Source organism: Haliotis rufescens, unplaced genomic scaffold (genome assembly GCF_023055435.1).
Source record: "Haliotis rufescens isolate VD_foot unplaced genomic scaffold, xgHalRufe1.0.p SCAF_6, whole genome shotgun sequence".
Taxonomy (NCBI): Eukaryota; Metazoa; Mollusca; class Gastropoda; order Lepetellida; family Haliotidae; genus Haliotis; species Haliotis rufescens.
The window spans coordinates 46,693,328-46,721,046 of NW_025964334.1; the positions used below are offsets into that span (position 1 = coordinate 46,693,328).

Below are 27,719 nucleotides of genomic sequence, written 5' to 3' on the forward strand. Positions count from 1 at the left end.
CACAGCCGGGTGACTGACATTGATTAGTTTTCGTTTATTTTGCTAAAATGTCTTTGTGCCCTCCTGACAATATGTTTGATGAAGAATGTTCAGCTTGGAAACAAAATCTGGTGAAACACCTCTTAATCACTATTGTTTAATCCTTCACCTCGCCTTATGATGCATTATATATGTCAAGCCTTCATTCATAACCATAAAATAATCTTTATGGATAGTTAATGGCTGTGGTGTTATTTCAAATTGTATAACCTGTACATTTGGAAACTAATTAAGCACCAGCAAAATCAAAATGACACAGAATGAGAAGTTTTGAAAATGAGATGTATCCATACATTAGATATTATGGCCCTTTTTCCACACCATACCAGTGCCAATACCACTGTCAAGGCACTTCATGTTGCACATACTGCACGTGGAGCACAATACCCATGACATGTCTGAAAACCCATATTGGTCGTGAACATTGCAGGTCCACATTTCTCACTCAGGCTGCATGCTTATTATAAAGCATTATCATGGCACGTTGTAGATTGTCTGAAGCGTTTAGATGGTAGATTATTTGAATGAAAAATGCAGGAATGTCTTGTAGGGAAAGTGGACGTCACCATACTGTAATTTCAAGATTAGAGCAGAAATACCGAACTACAAATGAAGTTGTGGACAGGCCACGCCCAAGTCAGCCTCATAAGGCACAAATGAGAGAAGATGCAGCGTCATTAACACTCGTTAGACGACGTCCAGTGTACAGAACAGAACAGAACTTTATTTACTCTCAGGCCGGGATCCTCGGCATATGAGGTACAAATATGCAAACAGTAAATACATAAGATGGCGGGATGGTTTACATGGAAGATTTTACAGTTTTCATAATGACATTACAGAATGTACAGAGTTTCTTAATAACATTTATTTTTTTACAATTAAAAAGTTCTTTGAATTTTAATATATTTGGGTTTTTAGCATATGAAATTGGAACATATAGTTTCCGTTGGGGTTTGAAATAAGGACAAACAAAAATAAAATGAAATTCATCACCAACATCGCTCATGTCGCAGAGTTTACACGTTCGTTCCTTGACAGGGATGTTGTGCCACCTACCTAGTTCAATAGGTAAATGGTGGCATGAGGTTCCAAACAGAAGGAATTTTACAGCCAACGAGAAAGGGATAACTAATTTATACTTTTCAAGGACGAGTTCAGTTTTAAATATGCGATATGTGATACCTTTAGAAGAATGTGTAATCTCTGCATTCCATGTATGAGTTGCTATATCTGATAATGTTAACGACATGATAGATTTAAGGGCATTAGGAGGAATTGCTTGTTGGCTTAACCATGTTAACCAATAGAAACTGAAGCCCGTTTCATTGAAAATACTTTCCAAACATTTTATCCATTTTTTACAGCTATTGTTTGTACAGACTTCAATGTATAACATTTGATATAGAATTCTTGATAACTTTTGTTCTTTGCCAGATAAGACCTTAGCCCCAAAACATACCATTCGGCATTTGATAGAATTACTTAAAGGTACTCTTCCAAGTTCTCCATACAACATGTATAAATGTGTACTTTTCCTAATGGGAAGTAATTTACGTGGAAAGTTAAGGTGAACAGATTCAATTTGTTTACAATTTTCAAAACCCCAGATTTCACAACCATATAATAGAATTGGGTCTACCATAGCATCGAAGAGATATAATTGACATTTAATGGACAGATTAAATGTTTTACTTTTGCGTAATACAAAGTACATGGCCTTAGTGGCAGATTCACAATTTGCTTTAATAGAAGTTTTGAAAGAGTTTTTATTTGTAAAGTGAATTCCAAGATATTTATAATCAGTGACATATTCGATTGGTGAGCCATTTAGTAATATATGTTTACTCTTGTCTCTTTACAACTTGTCTGTACAACACCAAAAACTATAATTTTTGTTTGACTAGTACTGATATGCAATCTCCATTTTCTGCAGTGAAGTGAAAAATATCAAACATATTTTGTAAACTTTGATGATTAAAAGCTAACAAAACTGTACCATCTGCATATAGTAAAGCGAACAAAACAACGGAGAGATCTAACAGACCATTAAGTGACTGACATTGAATAGAAACACTAGGGCAGTTTTGAGAGTATAAAAACGGTTCCAGATCATTTAGAAACAATGAAAACAATACCCATAGAGTTTTAAAGGCACGGTGGCTGGCAGGTACAGAGCGATCTCAAACAGAACCATCAGAAATCGTCTGAAAACAGCTGGATGCAGAGCCAGAAGACCAATCAAACGTCTCTTGTTAACTCAGACCCGTAAAGCGGTTCGTATGGTCTTATACCCCGTTCACATGCACAACATTTACTAACGTAAGTAACTTTACACATGTGTAACTATACATACGTCCGTATATGTAAATTTACTATGCGATCACATGAAAAAACATCTTAGGTGTGTAAATAAAGTATGTAAATTGTGTAAGGCACACATATTCGTCAGTCTGTTCACGACTTTCAACACAAAACAGGTTGTTTTCCAATCAAAGTTGAATGAGAAGAGAGTAACGTCTAAATTGGAATATTGCATCATGGTGGAGAATCCACTGTTTGATGAAAGTCGGTTTTTCTTGCATATGGTAGACGGCCGTGCACGTGTCTGGAGGCGGGCACATACTGTCATGGCTGCACACAACATTCTCGAGACCCATCCATTTGGTAGGGGATCGGTGAGGTGAGGTGAATCGTAATAAGATCTGAGTTTGATGAGATTGTTGACTTGGGTGGAATACATTGCTTGATGCACGGGTGGGAATACATTGCTTGATGCATGGGTGGAATACATTGCTTGATGCACGGGTGGAATACATTGCTTGATGCACGGATGGAATGCATTGCTTGATGCATTGGTGGAATACATTGCTTGATGCATGCAACAATAGCAAAAATAAACAGACTATTCAATATCCCTGAGTTTATTTTTCTTCCATTATTACCTGCCATTAAATATACAATCTAACATCTCTTGAATACATGTATAAGTAATTCTTCATTCTTAATTAATCAACATGTATGGTATTCATGCTTCTTTTGGTAGTGATTATATAGTACCATTATATTTTATTAAACGAATCCTGGAATATTCAAGGTGTAATATGTGAACCAGTCACATTCAACATCATATCACAACAGATAAGCAACAACAATCTGCAATCCAAGCATTCAAACATCACCTGATGAGCTTTGGCATTAATATAAAACAAGGCTTGACAAGAACTCCTGTATACCCTGATCCTCAGTGACCATGGTTCAACACCATGGTTCAACACAAGGCTTGACAAGAACTCCTATATTACCTGATACTCAGTGACTACACTGTTGAAGGCCATGGTTCAACACAAGGCTTGACAAGAACTCCTGTAATACCTGATCATCAGTGACTACACTGTCCAAGGCCATGGTACAACACAAGGCTTGACAAGAACTCCTATATTACCTGATCCTCAGTGACTACACTGTCCAAGGCCATGGTACAACACAAGGCTTGACAAGAACTCCTGTAATACCTGATCCTCAGTGACTACACTGTCCAAGGCCATGGTACAACACAAGGCTTGACAAGAACTCCTGTAATATCTGATCCTCAGTGACTACACTGTCCAAGGCCATGGTACAACACAAGGCTTGACAAGAGCTCCTGTAATACCTGATCCTCAGTGACTACACTGTCCAAGGCCATGGTACAACACAAGGCTTGACAAGAACTCCTGTAATACCTGATCCTCAGTGACTACACTGTCCAAGGCCATGGTACAACACAAGGCTTGACAAGAACTCCTATATTACCTGATACTCAGTGACTACACTGTCCAAGGCCATGGTACAACACAAGGCTTGACAAGAACTCCTATATTACCTGATCCTCAGTGACTACACTGTCCAAGGCCATGGCACAACACAAGGCTTGACAAGAACTCCTGTAATACCTGATCCTCAGTTACTACACTGTCCAAGGCCATGGTACAACACAAGGCTTGACAAGAACTCCTATATTACCTGATACTCAGTGACTACACTGTCCAAGGCCATGGTACAACACAAGGCTTGACAAGAACTCCTATATTACCTGATACTCAGTGACTACACTGTCCAAGGCCATGGTACAACACAAGGCTTGACAAGAACTCCTTTATTACCTGATACTCAGTGACTACACTGTCCAAGGCCATGGTACAACACAAGGCTTGACAAGAACTCCTACATTACCTGATACTCAGTGACTACACTGTCCAAGGCCATGGTACAACACAAGGCTTGACAAGAACTCCTATATTACCTGATACTCAGTGACTACACTGTCCAAGGCCATGGTACAACACAAGGCTTGACAAGAACTCCTATATTACCTGATACTCAGTTACTACACTGTCCAAGGCCATGGTACAACACAAGGCTTGACAAGAACTCCTTTATTACCTGATACTCAGTGACTACAATGTCCAAGGCCATGGTACAACACAAGGCTTGACAAGAACTCCTATATTACCTGATACTCAGTTACTACACTGTCCAAGGCCATGGTACAACACAAGGCTTGACAAGAACTCCTGTAATACCTGATCCTCAGTGACTACACTGTCCAAGGCCATGGTACAACACAAGGCTTGACAAGAACTCCTTTATTACCTGATACTCAGTGACTACACTGTCCAAGGCCATGGTACAACACAAGGCTTGACAAGAACTCCTTTATTACCTGATACTCAGTGACTACACTGTCCAAGGCCATGGTACAACACAAGGCTTGACAAGAACTCCTATATTACCTGATACTCAGTTACTACACTGTCCAAGGCCCATATACAACAGAAGCTTGACAACCTCAGACATGCCATGGCTGTCTTGTTCAAAACATCCTTTACGATAATGTAATAAATTATGACATTTTGTAAAATTCATATGACTCCCGACTCCCTAAATATTTTATACATTTCAATTTTTAGCATGAGACTTCAGACTGATATTCTCAAGTAAACATATCATTGTGTATATTTTAATACCACATGGCTACACATATAAGTAGTCAAGTAATGGTCACAGGGAGTTTCAATATGGCGGTGAGGTGAAATTGGGTTTAACGTGGCGTCCAAGATTATTGCACTTATAAAGCAACGTGCATGCACGTGTGTGTGTGGCTGCTTGACCACAGAGGCACTCTTCAATATGGCAACAAGATTTTGGTTCTACAAGCACATTTTGAGAACATTGGTGGGATTCAGCATTATACCGTAACATATCTTGAGGTTCACACATATGCATTATTCATCATAGATATAAGATGCAGTAAAAGTTTTAAGGTAAAAATAAGAACAAAATAAGGCACAAATGACACTTCACACCAAATTGCACGTTCATTCATGCATAAATGGACATGTTATGGTAACCATTCGAAAAGGGATTTTGATAATGGTTACAGTACAAGTAATCTAGAATGTGACCTGAATAATTGGCAGCCCCCCGGTCATACCAGTGGTGGGACAGACCATGCAGTGACTCAGCTTCACAAGGATTGATGATTTACACATGATGTCCATTATGCAATTTCACTAGATCACAGCAGTCAAAGTTCAAACGTCAAAACAGAGGCACAAGTGTCCACTAAAAGTGCAAGAGAGTCAACTGACCATAAAAGTCCAGTTTCCACCCTTACTGAACATGGCTGGTAATATGGAGTTACATTTTGGCTGGACTAACGAGTCTATGCATAGTCCAATAAAAATTGCGCAATGAAATCAAAATCCGGTTTGTAAACTGTGGCTGGGTGCCACCATTTTGTTTGAAGCAAATGCATGTGATACGAGAGGTGGAATCTGACTGGTCCATAGGAGAGGCTTAGAAGTGACATAGCCACTGGTGGTGCTACGATTGAGCCCAGCAATCCCAGCCTAGTTCGGCAAGGGTGGGAACTGGACTTTTAAAGTCAGTTAACTCTCTTGCCTTGGGATGATGTTAAAAATGACCATCTACACAATGTTCTTGGCCAGTCTATCAACCACATCCAAAGTAAAAAAACCAGCTGTTTCTGCATAACAAGGCAAAAGTTGACCAATACACTGTTGGTATTATGCATACACACGTTTGCTTACTGAGTCTTGTGGTCTCCTGAGAGAAGATCCACTTAATATATCTGCACACACATCATGATGAACACATAAGTAAGTGCTGTTGTTGGCACTGCATAATACACCTGATACAGTGGGACCTCCTTAGTCTGGACAGTCCTCAGCTGAAGTAGTCTGGATTAACAAATGTTCTGACAAAAGAATCCAGAGTATGCTCCATGTGATGTATATGGAAGCTGCAAGATTGTCTGGAATACCTGGTTTCCGGACTAATAGGGTTCCAGTCTAAGAAGGTTTCACTGCAAGTAGTTGTCATGAAATACGGCTGTATATTGTAACAATTTTACCCAACAAACACATGACCATTATGCATGTACACTAAGCTCTGTCTGGAGAATTAGGGGTGAATCATGTTTCTGTCTGACATCAACACATGAGCGTGAAGGTGAGGCTCACTGAGGTGCGCAGAACAGCATTGGGGTTCAGTCAGTCAGTGAGTTTTGGGTTTTACCCTGCATTAAGCAATATTCCAACAATATCACGGCGGGGGACACCAGAAATGGGCTTCACACATTGTACCAATGTTGGAAATTGAACCTGGGTCCTCAGCGTGACGAGCGAATACTTTAACCACTAACCACCCTGTAGGGGTTCAAACCTTACCTACCTGTCTCCACTAGGTCAACTGGGCTACCGGTCTCTGCAGTCAAAGTACATACAATCCTTTACCTGAAAAAACCTGAGAAATCTAACAGCGACTATGCAAATAAGTACACACCTGAGTGAGTGAGTGAGTGAGTGTGTTTAATGCCGCTTTTAAACAGTATTCCAGTTATATCACGGCGTGTCAGCTTAATGTGGGAGGAAAGCCCGAAGTGATGCAGGTCTCTGACGTTTACCACTTTGATGAAACCCATGAGCACGGTTATGGTGCTGACAAACCTAGAAACATAATCGGGGCGAACCGGGATTCGAACCCACAATCATAGGTTTCTGGCGTGCCCAAGGGACGCAACTCTGCACAGAGAATTGTGGCGCCTTAGACGACTGGGCCACCCGTGTCCCCAGTACACACCTGAAACTTAAGCTAACTATACATTTGTTTTACTTATTTATAAAAATAAATTCATTGGAGAGGAAAAACACAAATTTTTCATTTAATTTGCCTTTCTGACAATGATAAAAGATCATTAAAAACACCATGTTTTTAAAAACATATTTCTCATTTTGACCACCATAATAATAAAAATAAACCTGTAAATCAAGAAACTACAAAACGAGGCCCTACATGGAGCTGGTCTGCCAGGGAATCAGTGCATGCTCTGATGAAGAGAGGCAACAGATGTCGCTCATAAATAAAAATCAAATATGATATAGGAACAAAACACTAGCATTGTCACATTTCTCCATACAGTCCTAGCTGCTCCTAACATGCGGCATTTTGTTTTGTAATTCTTTACAGATCTTCTAACTCGAAAAATAAGGAGTGTGGCAAAACAATTAATTCCTATTCAAAGCCTACTGAGCCTATAAGTTTCAAAACTGAAATAATTGATGGTCGAATTATAGTTTTTTATAGTTTCATACTTTTTAGAAAGACATTTGGAAACCAACTTATGAAATAAGAAAGGCCTGTATATTCCTATGTATAAGGATTGCCTCCTTGGTCTAGTGGGTAGAGCATCTGCCTTGAGATGGGAAGGTCGGTGGCTTGATGGTGGTTGATATTAGAGTCAGTATACTGTGTCTGACTGGGGTACCCATGTTAAACTGCGGCATGGTATCTCAGTGGGCTAGCATGATAAAACCAGCACAAGTCCGGCTAGCATGATAAAACCAGCACAAGTCTGTACTATTACATGTACACACGTGTGTGTGTGTGTGTGTGTGTGTGTGTGTGTGTGTGTGTGTGCGTGCGTGCGTGCGTGCGTGCGTGCGTGCGTGTGTGAGTGAGAGAGAGAGAGAGAGAGAGAGAGAGAGAGAGAGAGAGAGAGAGAGAGAGTGCCAGGCATGGCAACAAGTACCTTTTAACATCATTTCCTATGTGGCGGCTGGGGATCAAACCCCGGCCCTTCCACTCTACCACTAGACCTCAGAGGAGGTTCCCACATAGGAGTCCCCCCATATATGGAGTCCCCCTGATCAGGAGGCTTTCGTGGACAGAACACACCAGCAGGGTTTCAGGGTGTAACAGTGTACCAAACAAACAGCTGATGATTTGCAATCATTGTTAGTATTGCATTGCATTACATTGTGCAGCCAGCACGTCATGGATGCTATAGAAGGTAGTTTGTAAACATTGTACATAGTTGTGGGTTATTAAATGGGCTGAAGTATCATTAGTGTTTTCATTCTTATATTTGGATATTCCTTATTATCACCCCACATTTGAACTTGGTAATCTAGGAGCTTCATCTGTTTGTCACTTTCACCTTTCAGTGTAGTGGGCATAATGGCCAGCACCAAGTTCCAACACTACAGCCACTCAAATGTTCACTTTACAAACTGCCTGCCTGGATCTCCCAGCCAGTGTATGACTAGAGGAAGCTAGGTACCTTACAAAGAATCTCATTATTTTACAGCCAACGTGAGACTAGATGTACCGGTTTCTGTGGACTTGACATAGTATGTGGAAGCTATTAAAATGCTTCCAGAAATACTTCCAGATTAGGTAGAAAACCATTCTGACACAGTGTAAATAGCGTGCATCTGTTTAAGTACTTCAGTAAACTTCCACCTGTGTCTGTACATGCTTACATATTATGAAAACATCTTGCTCGAGAATATCAAGCTCATAAACATTCTAAAAAAATAAGAAAAAAATGTTTTATAAAATCAAAATTTTCCATACAGTGTAAACATTCTCATAAAATGTCTGACAATATGCAATCAAACTGTTTGTTAGATAAAATAGTAAATCTAAGTCATTATTAACATCAATTTCCATCCAAGAAATTGAGAGCAAATCGGAACTTGCTCCCTGTCTTCATGTCCTCCTTGGTGTATGGGTACCAGAATATAAAGTTGACATCCCAAATATTGTTGAAGAGTTGGAATGCCATGCCGTTGATGTCCTTGATTGGGGTCAGTGGTAGAGGTATTGCTGAGATGGGGTCAGCATCGGTCAACACAGTCACTATGGGAGCATCAGGGGAGACAATTTCCATGCCCTGGTTGGTGGCGCTACGGTAAAATACACCCTTGTCTATAGCTAGAAGTGGAGAAAATAATTATTAGGAAAAATAGACTTTGAATGTGTGGCACGACCCCATTGTAACACTGTGTCCAATCATGTGATTCTGTGACTAAAGATGCTCCCTCTGGTTACCTGTATGTATTGTCTACCACGGCACAGGAGTCTCAATGACAATAATTATGTGTATGCCTTTTCACTATAGCTGGGATGATACACCAACTGGGATACGTACCATGATTCCCTTCTCACGATCCGAGACATATCAAGATACTTGCATGTTCTCTTATCTGTTGTGTGTAAGCCATCTCTTTCATTGACTGGACAGACAAATACTTGGCACATTGACAATTTACAGTTGGCAGTGTCACGTATGGCATGATGGATGAACATATTTACGTTTTCACTACTAATTTCCACTACTATTTCGTGTTTAGTGTGACAATTAGTGAAGCAACCATGTAAGGTAAGAATAAAAATTCATACTTAGTGTGCGACTGTGAGCGATACTCGTATTGAGAAGTAAAAAATCATGATCTCTCCGACTGTCACTCACCATGCTGTCTCTGACTGCCGTTGAGCACGACATTGAGTGGGTCTATGATGTGACCCAGTTTATGCAGCTGCCAGCTGTAGGCCTCTTGTTTCAGCGGCTGGAACGTGAAGAACAGCGCTTCTGGCAGTCGGGTTGGAGTCTTGTCAAACCACTGAACATCGATGTGCAAACCTAGCATGGGAATGAACCAACTGCCTAATTAGTAAGTCATCCATAATGTTTACCGTATTCGACGTAATAAGCGCCCCGCTCTAATAAGCGCCCACGGCGATATTTGCTAATATATTGGCTAGTGAACAATCCCAATTAAATATGGGCAATTAAATTCTGGAAAAATATATCTGTCGCATATAAACATTTCAGGCTGTCAGTATAAACAACGAAATTTATCTTTCACCAAAATAATATTCTAATAAGAGCCCCCATATTTCTAATTTTGAGAGCGCCCTGGGCACTTATTACGTCGAATATGTTATGTTGAACTGCAATTAATCTTTGCAAGAAATGGTTGTCCAGGGTTTGCACTTGTGCATCTGTTTTATGCTGGTCACATCCTGTCGAAACTCAAACCTCCATCACTTTTACAATCCTTTTGGTTTTAGTTGACACTAAAAGTCTACACTGGACAATTAAGCAATGTTCCCTCAGTTCACCAGCCCCCAAACTGGATCAGATGTGTTCATTGTTCTATCTTGGGGTTCATTTCCCTCTCTTTCTAAGCTACTCAACCCAATACACCTATACAACAGTTCGCTGAAGCTGCATGTACCTTGAGAGTTACACAGTCTCATTTGTCTGCCTTGCGATGACAGTGAAAGAGCTGTTTCCAACTGTTTCCTTTATATACAGATATTCAATTTGCAGAACTCAAACATTTGGCTGTGTGCTCTGACAGTATATCGGATAAAAGGAATAAGTGCCACAGCACTGTAGCTCACCTGGATATGTAGTCATTAGTTAACAGAATAAAACTAAAAAAAAAGGCTGTCAGCATTGATATTAAAATATTTTCTACAAATATTATGAGAACTAATAAACCCACGAAAGTCATTTTGAGAGAATACAAGAGCATGGTAATACCAAGTAAAAAACCCATAAATGTTGAGCCCAACTACCACATATGGATGAACCAAATTTCATAACATTTTGAACAAAAAATGGCTTGACAATGGCCATGAAGTCATTTCATCTGTCAGTATGGTTAAAGTGTAAATCAATTATTTAAAAAAATTTAAATATTGCAAAAAACACTGAAGATGTGCTGAGACCCACCACCTTCTACACACATACCATTCTCATTGAACATCCCCAACAGGTTGTCTGAAGGGAATCATTGGTGGGGAAAAGCATGTGTAGTTCATTTAGAGATTCATTGGTCAAACGGTTTCCGAGGTAATGGACACACAGGCCATAACATAAGCTCACATAACTTTAAGTCAGCTAAGCTGAAAAGGTAGATGCAAGTTAAATAGGGAGAAGCGAATCTCTATATCCTGATGAAGTACTGTCTCTTGTCCTCTATCTATTACCCAAGCAGGTCTCACCTGGAGGTAGCGCAAAATCCTCTGTCACATAGGACACCCACACTTCTGACGGGGCTCCATAATACTCGACAGCCTTCCCGCCAGACATCCGAATATGGGCATGGAAAGAACAAGCACTTCCTAGGGGAAAAAACACAATATCTTGACCCCAGTTCAACTCCAAAGCATTTGCACCCAGTTTGAACGTTCGATGGGTGCACAGTGTAGAGTTATCCCCCTTTGACAATAATTGCAGAGAGAACTCCACTTTACATATACTGAACATGGTACTAAAGATCATCTGGATTTGAAGTCAACAGTTTCAAATGTCAACAAAAACTAACACTGGTACAATTTGTATTCATTTTTTTCAGCATAGATACTGAGGACTAAAACAATAATGATTTGAACAAAATATGATGTCTCCATAGGGGGAAACATACATTCCAAACTTCACTTCCCTCAGTTTGGCTGTTCGTCAGCATGCCATGGCAGCCATATTGAAAAATGAATTTGGGCCATTTGGGGTGTGATCATTGGTGAGCACAAGCTTGTGAAGTCTCGATCAGCTCCATTCATCCAGAGGTTACTGAGGAGATGATGTTTGTGATATATATGTTAACAACATCTACCGTATGCATTGTGTTTACGACATTCGTATCCTGGAGAGTGACCTCCCCTGAATAAACGTTTTCACACCACATGACATTCATCATGTTAGTCGCATATGTTACAATGTTTACAGTTACAGGGCTACCGGGTGGCCACACTGAAATTAAATTGTGATGCCTTGAACTAACTTGAACTCGAAATCTAGAAAGGTTAAGGACGCTGCTGATGCCAGATAATGGACGACTTATGACCTGAAAGGCCATGAGAGCAAACAAGTTAACGATTAGTGAGGACATGATCCATTGATGTGACTAAGTGAGTAAGTGCACATACAAGAGTCATTCTTCAAAATGCAAGCAGTGCTCAGACTTTACCATTTTGTTTACAACATGACACGTGACATCCAGAGAGTCTAGTGCTGCTGAACTGTTTGGTGACACACTTATAATGTGACACACTAATAATGTGACACACTTATAATGTGACATACTTATAATGTGACACTAATAATGTGACACAATAATAAAGTGTCACACTAATAATGTGACACACTAATAATGTGACACACTCATAATGTGACAAACTAATAATGTGACACACTAATAATTTGATACACTTATAATGTGATACACTAATAATGTGACACACTAAGAATGTGACACAATAATAATGTGACACACTAATAATTTGATACACTTATAATGTGATACATTCAAATGTGACACACTTATAATGTGACACACTTATAATGTGACAAACTAATAATGTGACACACTAATAATGTGACACACTAATAATTTGATACACTTATAATTTGATACACTAATAATGTGACACACTAAGAATGTGACACAATAATAATGTGACACACTAATAATTTGATACACTTATAATGTGATACATTCAAATGTGACACAATAATAATGTGACACACTAATAATGTGACACAATAATAAAGTGACCCACTAATAATGTGATACACTAATAATGCAAACAGTAGAAGCTTTTGTTAACGTGCGCCATGTACATGTTCAGAAGCTTGCAGAACCAGAAGAAAAACAGTTTGCATCTATAACTTAATGAACCAGAAGTGATGAAGTGGCTTAACTGAGCTCTGTAACAGTATGGATTACATATATATGGCAATCTTTAACTGGTCACCAAAATGAAATAATCCAATTGTTAACATTGTGGCTACATCAGTACTTGATTCTGATTAGTCAATCAGAGGTTGTCAATCACAATGTACCCCCTTTGATTGAAACAGCTATTTGACAGCCTCATCACCGTGGAAGGTAATATTAATAGAATAGTACTTTTTTCAGTCATTGTCGGTAGGCATACTTAAATAATTATATCAACAATTATAGGTTACAAAAGACAATATTTAAAGGATGTGTGGCTATACATTTTGTGCAGAAAATATCTATTTTAAGTTTTGAGGAGAACAGAGAGCTTGGTATTTGGTGCTTTTCTATATACAACTGTGATGTCATATCTTTTGCGTCACAATGTGCGATATGACGTTATAACGGTGATGTGTGGTGTACAACGAAAGCTTTGCAACGATTGCTTTGTTTTCTTTACATGCTTCAGGCGTTCCCACCTCATGTTAGCTTACTAAGTTGCTGTGCTTATATGCTTTCAATGGCTATCATGTGTTCGAGTGAAGTATTACCATGTAAACAAACTGCTTGAGTATATAAAAAGCCATAGTTTGTTTAAAGGCTGTTGTCGGTGATTCCGTAATTCAGATCGACAACCCACTCAAAACACTGCGCGTTCGGTTCCAAATTCAATTTAGCGTGCTTAAATCTACATGTAACCTAGCTCTACATCGAAAATACAGTATGTTAACCTCCATTCTACCATGTCCACTCAAATCCCATCAACAGAATTTCACAAAAGTTATTTGGGGTAGCACCTACTTTGCCAGTCCCTGTCTTTATGTAGCATATGGAGTTTAGTTCACTTAGAAAACTGACAAATGGGAGCGTGATAATAGGTTTGGAGACAAAGTAAGGAAATGTACAACTTTATGGATAAAAACTGCTGGTTTGTTGCATATAGCGACGTTATCAAGCTGGAGCTAGAGCACTGAGTTATCGCAATATGCAACAAATCAGAAGTTGTTATCCATAAAGTCGTACATTTTCTTATTTACTCACCAATTTCAAGAAAGCCAATGAAACAGTTATATAGATAAGGTGATGAAAAACTGTCATTATTCTGCTTTTTCTTGCCAAATATCTAAAAATCATAAAAACAACCATAGAGCAGTTTTTGGATTATCGCGTCTTATTAGTTTTTTCATATGTTGAACAGTTTGACGAGTCAGCGTTTGATATCGACCAATGCATGATCGCAAAAAGGGAAACATCTTGGTATTTTCAGTGTTAATAAAAACATCAATGTCTGTGGGTATAACATGAATAATATGCACCTCCTTCTACACAGAGGTTGTATCAGACAAAACAATACAGATGCACATATACATTTCCAGTCTCAGTATGGGGTCCCATAAGATTTATTACAGATTGGTCCAGGGATGCGGGATGAGGGATGCTTATAGGAGTTGGCTATAATGGGGTGAGAGCTATGAAGGAGTTAAGGGGGTTTCACCCCTTCTCTTAACAATGTGGAATACAAAAGGGAGTTAGCAGGGCCAGCAATCGGTAAAGTACATCTCTCACATTATTTTAATCACAAATATTCCCAATTCAATTGACACCCTTCTGATTCATATATATATATATATATATATATATATATATATATATATATATATATATATATATATATACCCTGGTAGCTACCTGCAATCCTGTAGACATCTATCAGCTGGGTCGGCCACACCCGGCTCTCTGCGTCTGAGTTGTTGGTCATGTTGGGCTTTCCAATGCCCAGCCATGAGACACCGGGCTGGTACGTCGCGAAGAAATTGTCAAAGTCTGTCTGGTTGTATGTCTGATACACCAGCTGCCCCAGTGGGTTTGTCTTGCTGGCCCAGTTCAACTGTGGATCACATGTAAACATACATGAGGAAACTCAGTCATTTAAGGGTATCAATATCAGCCAAATCTGACATACGGGATGAGCTTATTATTTCCAAAGTTCATTATTCACATGGGTAATAACGATGATTGCCACTCATGTCTTTAAAATTGTTTTCACTATATCTGACATTTTGCTCCATCAAACTTGTCATCAGGTGATATACAAGTCTTGGGAAAGGAGTTTTTGTTTATGAATATAATGATTTGTAGTAAGTTTAATCTTCCTACCATACCAGATAATGTGTTCATTAATTAAAACTGAAGTCTTCTTAAATATTGATATTTGAAATCAGGAAGCACCATATTAGAATTGTTGGCCTGCACCCCCAGAATCAGCTCTAAGGACTGGGAATGAAAATTCTATCTGTCAGAGAACCAATTTCTAAAATTCTTTCACAGGTAACAGATACATTTTTCTGACATAAACAAGATATAAACAAGATATAAAAACAAGATATAAACAATACTTCTAGTTTGTATGACAACACATCCCTGTGTGTATCTAGTAATGGAATGGTTATCAAGGTACATCATGGCTCCCTATCTCACTACAACAGCACCATACACTCACCTTGGTATATGGGTCAGACAGTGTGCTGAGCGCCCCATCAGCCCTGAACCCAAACTTGTAGCCGTTCTCACAACTCTGTATAGATGTAGGGTCAGACAGCTTGCTGTAGCCTGCAGAAACAACATCACATACCGGTACTGAACCCAGAACATGAAGCCGTTCTCACAACTCTGTATAGATGTAGGGTCAGACAGCTTGCTGTAGCCTGCAGAAACAACATCACATACCGGTACTGAACCCAGAACACGAAGCCGTTCTCACAAATCTGTATAGATGTAGGGTCAGACAGCTTGCTGTAGCCTGCAGAAACAACATCACATACCGGTACTGAACCCAGAACATGAAGCCGTTCTCACAACTCTGTATAGATGTAGGGTCAGACAGCTTGCTGTAGCCTGCAGAAACAACATCACATACCGGTACTGAACCCAGAACACGAAGCCGTTCTCACAAATCTGTATAGATGTAGGGTCAGACAGCTTGATGTAGCCTGCAGAAACAACATCACATACCGGTACTGAACCCAGAACATGAAGCCGTTCTCACAACTCTGTATAGATGTAGGGTCAGACAGCTTGATGTAGCCTGCAGAAACAACATCACATACCGGTACTGAACCCAGAACATGAAGCCGTTCTCACAACTCTGTATAGATGTAGGGTCAGACAGCTTGATGTAGCCTGCAGAAACAACATCACATACCGGTACTGAACCCAGAACATGAAGCCGTTCTCACAACTCTGTATAGATGTAGGGTCAGACAGCTTGCTGTAGTCTGCAGAAACAACATCACATACCGGTACTGAACCCAGAACACGAAGCCGTTCTCACAACTCTGTATAGATGTAGGGTCAGACAGCTTGCTGTAGCCTGCAGAAACAACATCACATACCGGTACTGAACCCAGAACACGAAGCCGTTCTCACAACTCTGTATAGATGTAGGGTCAGACAGCTTGATGTAGCCTGCAGAAACAACATCACATACCGGTACTGAACCCAGAACACGAAGCCGTTCTCACAGCTTTAGTTTAATTGTGGTCACCCACACTATGATTTATACAAGCCCATCAGTACACCACGTAAACACAGAGGCCTCCGCAAGTAGCACAGGCTGAGAAGTCAGCTACTGGAAGGTATTGTTCTGAGGGAGTACGTTGTTGTTGTCTCCCTGCTTACTCTCCCTACTATCATTATACCAACCAGAATGTCACTATACCTGCCAGACTGTCACTATACCTGCAGACTGTCATTATACCTGCCAGATTGTCACTATACCTGCCAGACTGTGACAATACCTGCCAGATTGTCACTATACCTGCCAGATTGTCACTATACCTGCCAGATTGTCACTATACCTGCAGACTGTCACTATACCTGCCAGACTGTGACAATACCTGCCACATTGTCATTATACCTGCAGACTGTCATTATACCTGCCAGATTGTCACTATACCTGCCAGACTGTGACAATACCTGCCAGACTGTCACTATACCTGCCAGATTGTCACTATACCTGCCAGATTGTCACTATACCTGCCAGACTGTGACAATACCTGCCAGATTGTCACTATACCTGCAGACTGTCATTATACCTGCCAGATTGTCACTATACCTGCCAGACTGTGACAATACCTGCCAGACTGTCACTATACCTGCCAGACTGTCACTATACCTGCAGACTGTCATTATACCTGCCAGATTGTCACTATACCTGCCAGACTGTGACAATACCTGCCAGATTGTCACTATACCTGCCAGATTGTCACTATACCTGCCAGATTGTCACTATACCTGCAGATTGTCATTATACCTGCCAGACAGTCGCTATACCTGCAGCCTGTCATTATACCTGCCAGATTGTTACTATACCTGCCAGACTGTGACAATACCTGCCAGACTGTCACTATACCTGCCAGATTGTCACTATACCTGCCAGACTGTCACTATACCTGCCAGATTGTCACTATACCTGCCAGACTGTCACTATACCTGCCAGACTGTCACTATACCTGCCAGACTGTCACTATACCTGCCGGACTGTCACTATACCTGCCGGACTGTCACTATACCTGCCAGACTGTCACTATACCTGCCAGATTGGGCTTGCTGGCCTTCAACATGTCCCATTCCGACTTCACCTCAGCCATGAGAGGGTTCACATCGAGGGCGTCCAGCGCCGTGTACGCAAACTGTCGCTGCTCCACCCATGACGAGATGCCGTCCAGGAAATGCTGGTCTGAAGGAGAAGGACATATCACCATGACAACTGTGTGGTATGGACTTCATTCCACCCCTGTCATCTCTGATCATAAACCATTTTGTTGTACAACTGAAATGAACATTGTTAGAAAATAACAGATCAGAACACTGTGAACCTGTACATCTTAAAGGCACCATAGCTGGAATCATCCATACTGTGTTTCAGCTTCATACACCTTCTAGTTTCAGATGAGATGTTTAAAATGCAAAAGTTAATGACAGATGGACAAGTGTTCGCATTTCGTGCCCTTTGACAAAATGTGACAGTCCTTCACTATATCATATCACATTATCAATGTTGGCCTGAGTTTTGAAATGTGAACAGTTATTTGTCAAAAAGCATAAAGGTGATTTGTTTTTAAGTCCTGAAATTTGGTATAAAACATAACCCTCATGAACATTGATAAAATGATGTCTAGAGTCTACACATCCAAACTCGAAAGGTTCTACTTTGATTGATGGAAACTATCTTGTGATTTTCATGGTAACTGGTTGCATTATTACCTTTGAGCTTCATGGCATTAATAAATCGGACATTTGTCCAGTTGAACTGGTCAAAGACACTACTAAGTCCACACGTGTGTTCCCCCATCTTGAGGAGGAACCTGCTGGAGTTGTAGAAGGCGGGGTCAGACAGCGAACACACTGCAAGAGAGGAGAGTCGCACTGATATAGTTCAAATGTTTAGTTTCCAGTGCAGCTCATGTCCTTTGCTGTCAGCATTGCTATTGAAGTCGGACAAAAGTATTAAAGGATGATTGAAAAGACTACAAATTGAGCATTTTTCTTACATAATGTCATTCAAACATGAATTTATACCAAATCTGCATAATTGAATTTTGAAAATAATTTGTAATAATTGTAATTATGCTCCTAAACCTACAACACTTTAGCCATGCCCACTTGTATGCATATTTATCTTTTTAGCAGTAGGGTTTATGTGGCTGTGATGTTATACCAGACATTCTGCTTTGTGTTGATCATTCGTGTTTACGGTATCGACTGGAAAGTGAAGAAAAGTGCCATATTTTGAATGGAGTTGCAGTGACAATATGCTGTATTGGGTGCACTTCCAGTGCTACAAATACTTTTGGCCTTCATTTTCATGAATTTCCCTGCGATCTGCCAAAACGTAAGCTATGGCTGGCATATTGTCAACGTGCTGATGTCAAACTCAAAGACATAAGCAAATACAGCATGTGATGCTCCTTACATTTCTCAAAGAAGAATTATGAAGGGGATCCAGAGTTCATGGCACAATATGGCTACATGAAAGCTTAACCCAAGCTTTTTAAGGATGCTGCACAGGACATTTCCCTGGCTATCAACGGCACGAGCAGGAATAAGGTCACGAACAGTGCTAGGTTCACCAAGAGGGGGCATTTCAGAAGCGATAACCGTTAGAACAAATAGAAGTGAGTGAAGTAGATATGATCTTGACAGACAATATTAAGTTTTATGATATTACTTGCTCGCTTGAACCTCTCACAGTTTGCATTTCCTGAGTTTGTTGGTGTAGATCGATTTTACTGTACTTTTTCAAGGATGTCTTAGGTTTTGGCAGTGGGCTTGTCATTCATTAGAGATTGGGCATTCCTTTTACATACACTAGTTGCAAGGTTGTTTGGTTCTTAAATAAATAGAACTGTCATAATTGTTTATGATTTATTTTTTGTAAAATTAATTAAAATGTGAAATAAAATCATGAAGTCTAAATTAATTATTCCCGGTTTTAGGATTTGAAAGGAGCATATGATAGTTTTAAAGCAACATTTCGACAGGCGATTATGCTTGTATGAGGCGACTAACGGGATCAGGTGGTCAGACTCGCTGACTTGTTTGATGCATGTCATCGTATCCCAATTGTGTGTATCAATGCTCATGATGTCAATCACTGGATTGTCTGGTCCAGACTCAATTATTTACAGACCGCTGTCATACAGCTGTAATATTGCTGAGTGCGGCGTTAACCAACAAACAAACAAACTTCAATATCCATTAATAGCAATATAAAGTATGTGTAGTAACTTTTTAAAAAATCCTTTAACAAATTGAAACAAGTAACTTAATATCCGCTATGTATCTAAATCTGTAACAATGTATTGTTGTAGGAAACTGTGTGAAATAGACAACAGCTAAATACAAACTCTGAGCCTTACATATACCACTAAAAGAAAGTTAATGACCTATTCAAGGATTAAAAGTCTCTCTATTCAAGGATAAAAACTCATCCTATTCAAGGATTAAAAGTCTCTCTATTCAAGGATTAAAAGTCTCTCTATTCAAGGATAAAAAGTCATCCTATTCAAGGATTAAAAGTCTCTCTATTCAAGGATAAAAAGTCATCCTATTCAAGGATTAAAAGTCTCTCTATTCAAGGATAAAAAGTCATCCTATTCAAGATTAAAAGTCTCTCTATTCAAGGATAAAAAGTCATCCAATTCAAGGAATAAAAGTCTCTCTATTCAAGGATAAAAAGTCATCCTATTCAAGGATTAAAAGTCTCTCTATTCAAGGATAAAAGTCATCCTATTCAAGGATTAAAAGTCTCTCTATTCAAGGATAAAAAAAGTCATCCTATTCAAGGATTAAAAGTCTCTCTATTCAAGGATAACAAGTCATCCTATTCAAGGATTATAATTCTCCCAATACAAGGATTATGAGACATAACATTCTTCTCAGGAACCTTACCTTTCCCTGCCAGACATTTTGTACGCGCACGGAGGAAAGCTCTCATTTCCGCTACTTTCCGTGGATCAGACCCAGCTCCCTGTATCCAGGTGTCTCCGATCTCCTTGGTAACCACAGGAAGTTGGGCCTTGACACTCTGTGCGGCCTCCACAAATGCCTCAAAAGTAGAACCCTGGACTTCTGCATTTGGGAAGATTGCCCTCGAAATCTCAAAGTTGGATAACACTTCCTGGAAAAAAAATAAAACATTGCAACATCATGTGCAAAGCTGAACAGTCCACTGTGCTGGTGCTGAACCTTCTTGGTGACAATTGCAAACACAGCAGGCTTTGAATGTGTTTATGAGTAAGTGTGTAGTACCATCATCATACCAAGTTCATATTATAACAATCACAATGGTTTACAGATCTTTTCTTGAACAAAAAGCAGGAAAAAGATCAAAATATATATAAATTAATAATTTTGAAAGCTTGTTTATTTTTATAGTGTTAAACAGAAATTATTGTTGTTTGGGTGAAAGAAGAACATTTTTCTTTACTGAATTTCAATAAACAATATGATGGGAATAAAAATAGACTATTCTCTTTGTTCCAAATCCACACCTTGTGGAACCATCAGTCAAGTAATTAAAGTAAAACAACCAGTGAAATTCACCTTCACAGTTTCCGGTGGTCCCGAGTTGTCAGTGCGGAAAGCAAAGCACATGGCGTCCGCCAGCCCGGGGAATATGACACAGTTATCAGCCGACAGCCCACCGGGGTTGGCGGGGTTTGGACCTGGGTTCTGTGGGTATCCGACTGAAACAGACTCTTCAGTTGTAACGTGAAAATGAAAGAAATGAGCACTGAGGGTGAAGACAAAGGGTGTTAACAAGCTAATAACTGTACACTGGAAACAGTCCTTGTTTCCAAATTTACTTAATTGTTTTAATCGGAGTTCCAACACAAACACAAGGAAAAAAGTGAGCAGGGCTCACTAATACCGCGACATCGACTCCAACATAGTTCTATGTTCAAAACACACACAAAAAAGAAAAAGAATTCTCAGAAAATCCACTTATCAACATCAAACTGTGAACTGCATCTCTTCTATTTGTATGGAAACTGTTCCCTAAATTTAAAAAGAATCCATACAGTAGTTTTCAAGTTTTATTAAAAAGTAAAAGCATTCTTAGCAAAAAAATGAAAAATAGCTGTATTTTTATTTTTCATAAAATACACATATCAAAATCCATGTACTAGTTCTCAAGATACAGGTCACACAAATGATTGTAAAAATATACAAATATTGAAATCAACCTCTGCACTGCACCTTCCCTATTGGCATAGATAGTGTTCAGGAAGTTTGAAAAAAATCTATGCAGTAGTTTTCAAGATATAGGTCGCACACAAAAAATGTCATCGGAAGGATGGACGGACGGATGGGTGGATGGACAGAGGTCCTTGGTATAACTATGTATCCCCACCCTTTTAGGTCGAGGGTATAACAAAACAGGACTGAGACAATAATCAAAATGCATAGATTGATTCAAGGTAACAATAAAAAATAAACAAAAATGCGTAACATATATGTGATGTCTGATGAAAATTAAATGCGCAAAGCAAAATTATCACATTTGATACTGGTGTTGAAAGAATAGGACTCACAAGGGTTCCACATTCCAATGACACTTGCGCCCTGGAACTCCCATCGGAAGATCTTGGGGACAGCCGGGGGAGCTGACATGGGGTTGACCCCCACCGATACAGCAGCTATACCATGCTGAACGAGCAGAGGCAGCAAGGCTTGAGTCATACCTGCAAATACAGAGTGAGGTCAGAAACAGTAAGATCATCAAACACAGAGTGAGGTCTGCAAATACAGAGTCAGGTCAGAAACAGTCCAGTCATCAAACACAGAGTGAGGTCTGCAAATACAGAGTGAGGTCTGCAACCTGAGTGAGGTCTGTTAATACAGAGTGAGGTCTGCAAACACAGAGTGAGGTCAGAAACAGTGAGGTCATCAAACACAGAGTGAGGTCTGCAAACACAGAGTGAGGTCTGCAAACACAGAGTGAGGTCAGAAACAGTGAGGTCATCAAACACAGAGTGAGGTCATCAAGACAGAGTGAGGTCTGCAAATACAGAGTGAGGTCTGCAAACACAGAGTGACGTCAACAAATACAGAATGAGGTCTGCAAAATACAGAATGAGGTCTGCAAACACAGAGTGAGGTCTGCAAACACAGAGTGAGGTCTGCAAATACAGAGTGAGGTCAGAAACAGTGAGGTCATCAAACAGAGTGAGGTCTTCAAATACAGAGTGAGGTCTGCAACACAGAGTGTGGTCAACAAATACAGAGTGAGGTCTGCAAACACGAAGTAAGTTCTGCGACGCAGAGTATTTTGGAGGGCTACCAACTACCTGTCATTTCTCTGACAGACAATGGGAACCTCCTGACAATGCAAAGTGTTTAGTGTTAGGATGTTATAGATTTGGGTGGGGAGGGTGTGTTGTGTGGTAGGTTTGCCATTTTAGAAGATAACCACCCATCTGACTCATCCCTGACTGACTGTTCAGAATAGAAGACAACCACGCACCCGGTACATCCCTCTGACTGACTGTGGGGAACTTCCTGACAATGCCTAGACGTTTATCCAGGTCCTGTCCTAGCTGAAGCCCAAACTCCACCATAGCAGTGTCCAGCATCTCAAACTGCATGTTCATCGGTCCAGCATGCCAGCTGATGTCCCCCAGCTGAGCAGCAGCCACAAAATCTGACACAGCGTCTTCACCTGGGCACTGAAAGGAAGGCTATGACTCATGACAACTGGGGGTTTACAACTGTCATGATGACAATGGTGTGGCAGACACAAGTGTTAACATACAGTTTTGTTGTACATATGTTTTATCTATTTGAGGTCTGTAATATTATTTTAAGTTGTTAGTAAAGTAGGTTCTTAGTTCAATATCTATTGTGGGCTTCTGGATTAGTTTACTTATAATGTAGAGGGTGGTTGGGTTGGTCCTAGACTGTCTTACAGACCCGATACAAATATATATGAAATACAGCCCATGCAAGTCTATGGTGTTTGGCAAGTCTAGACTACTGCAGTATCTGAAAATGAAGAGAGTCACTGGGCTCCCTTTTATTACATTTTTATTAAGATAACTGAACAACTGTTTTTCTGTACAATATGTTCATTTCAGAGACTAGATGTTAGTCTAGGGTTGGTCCATGTTTGTATCATTGTTTCTTCTCTTGTTCTAACCCAAGCCTTGATTTCATTGGCTTGTTCAAACTGTGCACTTTTCATCCATCTTGCACTAGACACTACACCATTTCAGAAGTCAGTCAACAATTTGGACTTGGACGCATCTTGGATAAATAATTCGATTGAAACCTAATTTTATGCATAATTCTCCCTGATAGAGGCAAACATCTCCATGAAACTAAAGACCCCAATACCCTCTGACAATTGATGGCAATGGGATCAACCTCATACACTAGTCAACAAGGGTTGGACACAAGGTCAAAGGTACCAACAGTTCCTCATGTTCACATTAAAGCACAAGGATGTGAGTTATCAAAGCATATCCAGGGCAAGTATTCAGTTCCTATAGGACCAGCACATGCATATTCCTCACTCACCTGAATATTAGCGGTACCTGCCCCTGCTACTGGGCCTCTGATGATGTGCAAACAAAACTCACACTTAAAAAAAGGGTTTCCTTGTTCTGTTAGTTTCTTTAACAAGATAGCTATGAAACAACATTAACTGGCTTACAAGTCCCTTCAATGTACAGACTAGCATACTGACTCAAGCACATGTATCCCCATTCACTATTGGTTTAACTTCTAGCATGATTGGTCTTGATGTGACTCCCAATAAAATCTTGATACCATTCAGTTTTCCAAATCATTGTTGCAGAAAACTAGAGATGTTAGCCTTAGGAATGTACCTTAAATACTTCTGGCAACACAGTTGCTTTAAACTACTCTATTGTCAAGTGAAATGATTGAAAAAAAAAGAAATTTTAACAATGCCCAGCTTTGTCGAACTGTCAGAGTTCGAGTTAAGACAATATATAGCCATGGTTTAAATGGTTGAGTGAATTTGGTTTTACCCTGACATTTCAGATATCATGGCACTTCAGTTTGATGTAAGAAAGTCCAAAGTGATGCAGGTGTCAGACATTTACCTTACTGACATCAGGTAACATACTCTATGGTGCTGACAAGCCGGGGATCAGGGATTAGAATCATGGTCACAGGCTCCCGGCATGCCTCACACAACAACTGTGATTTGAAGCCTTGCATGACTGGGAACCCATGTCCCCTCCATGGTCCAAGTTTGTTTGTTGTTTAACGCCACACTCAGCAATATTCCAGCTATATGACGGCAGCCTGTAAATAATCGAGTCCGGACCAGACAATCAAGTGATTGATATCATGAGCATTGATCCACGCAATTGGGATATGATGACATCCATCATCCAATTTAACAAGCCTGACCAACTGATCACGTTAGTCGCCTCTTACAAGAAGCATGGGTTACTGAAGACCTATCCTAATCCGGATCTTCACAGGCCCCATGGTCAAAGAAGGCCTACACATTACATCATCATACACAATGTTAACCCTGCACTCAGTGTACATGTGCCATCTTCAAATATTACAGTTACCAAGATATGTAAATGTGCAGTGATATCACAGCATGTCAGATTCATGAGGGAGGGCCCGAAGTGATGCAGGTGTCAGTCATTTACCTTACTGACATCAGGTAACATCCACTATGGTGCTGACAAGCCGGGGATCAGGGATTTGAATCATGGTCACAGGTTCCCGGCATGCCTCACACAACAACTGTGATTTGAAGCCTTGCATGACTGGGAACCCATGTCCCCTCCATGGTCCAAGTTTGTTTGTTGTTTAACGCCACACTCAGCAATATTCCAGCTATATGACGGCAGCCTGTAAATAATCGAGTCTCGACCAGACAATCCAGTGATTGATATCATGAGCATTGATCCACGAGTACATGTATGATGCTGACAAATCAAGAAACATCATCAGGGTAAACATGAAATTCGAATTCATGATAACAGGTTTCTGGCACACCTAACTCTGCACAGCAATTGTGGGCACAATTGTCGAAGCAATAGATGATCTATTCATGGCATGATGAAAAGTTTAAAAAAATTAATTTAGTACATTCATCTACGGCATCCTTCATAGATATAAAATAAGAAGATAAATACCAAAAGTGTTATAGGGGTTGGGGAGTTGGGGAATTAATGTGTGGGGGCCACTTACCTGCAGTACAATTCCCGACAGGTTCAAGTTGGGGGGACAGTCCAGATAGAGACTGACCAGCCAGGGGTGGGTGGTGTACACTAGTCTCTCCAAATATCCCTCTGAACGTAGTTGCCGTGATACATTGACTGCTCGGGGAAAATATACTGTGAAGTACCGGTTGATGACATTGTTGACAAAACCCAGTGTGGGGAAAATACCGTTGTAACCAACATCTGAAGTAACAGACATTTCATTAATCATTTTACAGGTTTCCACAATGTTGTATTGATCCATCAAATACAAAATCTGCATACATGCAAAATCACAATTGTCAATGTCACAAATCAAAAGAGATTAAAAACTGTGTACAATGTGCTTGTTCTTGGCATTCAACAAGTTTTGGTTTTGTCTGGTAAAACTGGTCTTAAGAACAACTCAAAGTACATGGAGATTGTCAGCATGAACTAGCTTTCACTGTTGTCATGATGGTTGCTATCGAGTCTTCTAGGGGGACCAGTTGTTCTTGTCCAGAGGACAGATATAATTCTAATTTTTTTAAAACCCTAGGTTAGATTCAGTTTATGACAGTTACTTGTACCCATACGTACCAAGATGGTTCATGAATAGAAGGTGAAGTCTCTTGACATGTGTAGTGTTAGTTGATTGGTCAGCTGTGTCCAGGCTGGCGGTACACGCCACACCGACCACGCTCCCCCACACCACACCAAGCACCTGCAACATCACCACCTTGTTAAAGTTGTTATTTTTGTAGCATTAACAGAAATAACAGAAACAGTATATGTACCTCAGACAAGTCATGCTTTATATAATCTGAGAATAGTTTATTGTAGAAATTAGATTATGTGGGCCCAATTAAACCACTCAATTAAATCACATATCAGCCAATAAACTTTTGTCATGCACACCAAAATATGTTTGTTTTGGAAGACGCGTGTGGCGTGTGACTTCAGCACTTTCACTTTGAGTTTGACACTTATAAATAGATCTACTTTCTGCAAATATTATGATTTTTTCTCCCTCGGAAAATAACTAAATGTACCTTAGAAAATTGATATTGGCAACAAAATCGTATTCATTTTACTTGTCCTCTAACAGCTTTTTAAGATTAATGCATGCAGGCCTGAGTCTTGTATGTAAAATAGTTTACTTTTCTATTGCCTATCATATTCTGTTTAATAACAAATACTTTTGACGCTCCTTTTAACATTAGATACTCGTTGATTCCGCATAGCTGGATATCATAATTAAATGATGCACTGCAACACCGCTTGTAGTTGTACATTCCCTGTAAATACACATGACAACATATACTTACTGCAATAAACAACCACTTAGTTTGCATGTTCAGCAGCGAGCGTCCTCCCCTCTTTATTTTGTACACAAAGTGTCATGTGCTCGCTTCCTTATCAGTGACCAATGAAAACACAAGAGAAATCCATATCCGGCTCCATACAGCCCAGTTCATACCTGACACTGCATAGAGTTTTAAAAGCACCTTCACATGTTTCCGTGCTCGTCGATAGCAGTATTTAATATTTAGTTCCATAGTTACTTGTTCGGTCTAAAGATGAAAGCTCTTGTTGCTATAATAAACTTTCTGGAAATACAACACAGGATCTAACAATAATAATATGAGGCCTCTATTTCTCAACACATTAGTTATCATCGCGTGTTAATTCCGATTCTGAATTTGGTTTGGCTGTTGAGGTGTATTCCATTATGAATTTCAGATCAATTTGGCAATGCCTTCTGAGTACTGCATATGAAACAACAATCAAAAACACAAATAGTTAATTAAAAAAACTAGAAGTGAAGCCAGTATACAACGTTAACTTCACTGATCATACC

General features: G+C 39.9%; 2 protein-coding genes across 2 annotated transcripts; both read right to left on the reverse strand.

Moving 5' to 3' along the window:
* Nucleotides 1-743: 743 nt before the first annotated feature.
* Nucleotides 744-5,785, reverse strand: LOC125374743. Its single transcript, XM_048386106.1, has 2 exons — nucleotides 3,415-5,785; nucleotides 744-3,276 (listed from the first exon to the last, which is right to left on the reverse strand). The coding sequence occupies exon 2, from the start codon at nucleotides 1,754-1,756 to the stop codon at nucleotides 842-844; it is 915 nt and encodes a 304-aa protein (XP_048242063.1). The 5' UTR covers nucleotides 1,757-3,276; nucleotides 3,415-5,785; the 3' UTR covers nucleotides 744-841.
* Nucleotides 5,786-8,083: 2,298 nt separating this feature from the next.
* On the reverse strand, nucleotides 8,084-27,250 carry LOC124142894. The gene is made up of 14 exons (XM_046511589.2): nucleotides 27,187-27,250; nucleotides 26,459-26,582; nucleotides 25,869-26,083; nucleotides 23,152-23,353; nucleotides 22,220-22,369; nucleotides 21,228-21,370; nucleotides 20,574-20,802; nucleotides 18,387-18,527; nucleotides 17,713-17,859; nucleotides 15,622-15,731; nucleotides 14,811-15,009; nucleotides 11,404-11,523; nucleotides 9,860-10,030; nucleotides 8,084-9,321 (listed from the first exon to the last, which is right to left on the reverse strand). The coding sequence occupies exons 1-14, from the start codon at nucleotides 27,211-27,213 to the stop codon at nucleotides 9,047-9,049; spliced, it is 2,253 nt and encodes a 750-aa protein (XP_046367545.2). The 5' UTR covers nucleotides 27,214-27,250; the 3' UTR covers nucleotides 8,084-9,046.
* Nucleotides 27,251-27,719: the final 469 nt, after the last annotated feature.

What these genes read in the sequence shown, in the direction of transcription:
- LOC125374743 (XM_048386106.1), bottom strand. Translation starts at nt 1,756, where the DNA reads ATGTACTTTGTATTACGCAAAAGTAAAACATTTAATCTGTCCATTAAA.
- LOC124142894 (XM_046511589.2), bottom strand. Translation starts at nt 27,213, where the DNA reads ATGCAAACTAAGTGGTTGTTTATTGCA. An exon ending in CAGTCAGAGGGATGTACCGG is followed by an intron (nt 22,370 to 23,151) that starts GTGCGTGGTTGT and finishes CTGTATTTGCAG; the next exon opens with GTATGACTCAAGCCTTGCTG. An exon ending in TGTCTGACCCATATACCAAG is followed by an intron (nt 15,010 to 15,621) that starts GTGAGTGTATGG and finishes TGTGATCCACAG; the next exon opens with TTGAACTGGGCCAGCAAGAC.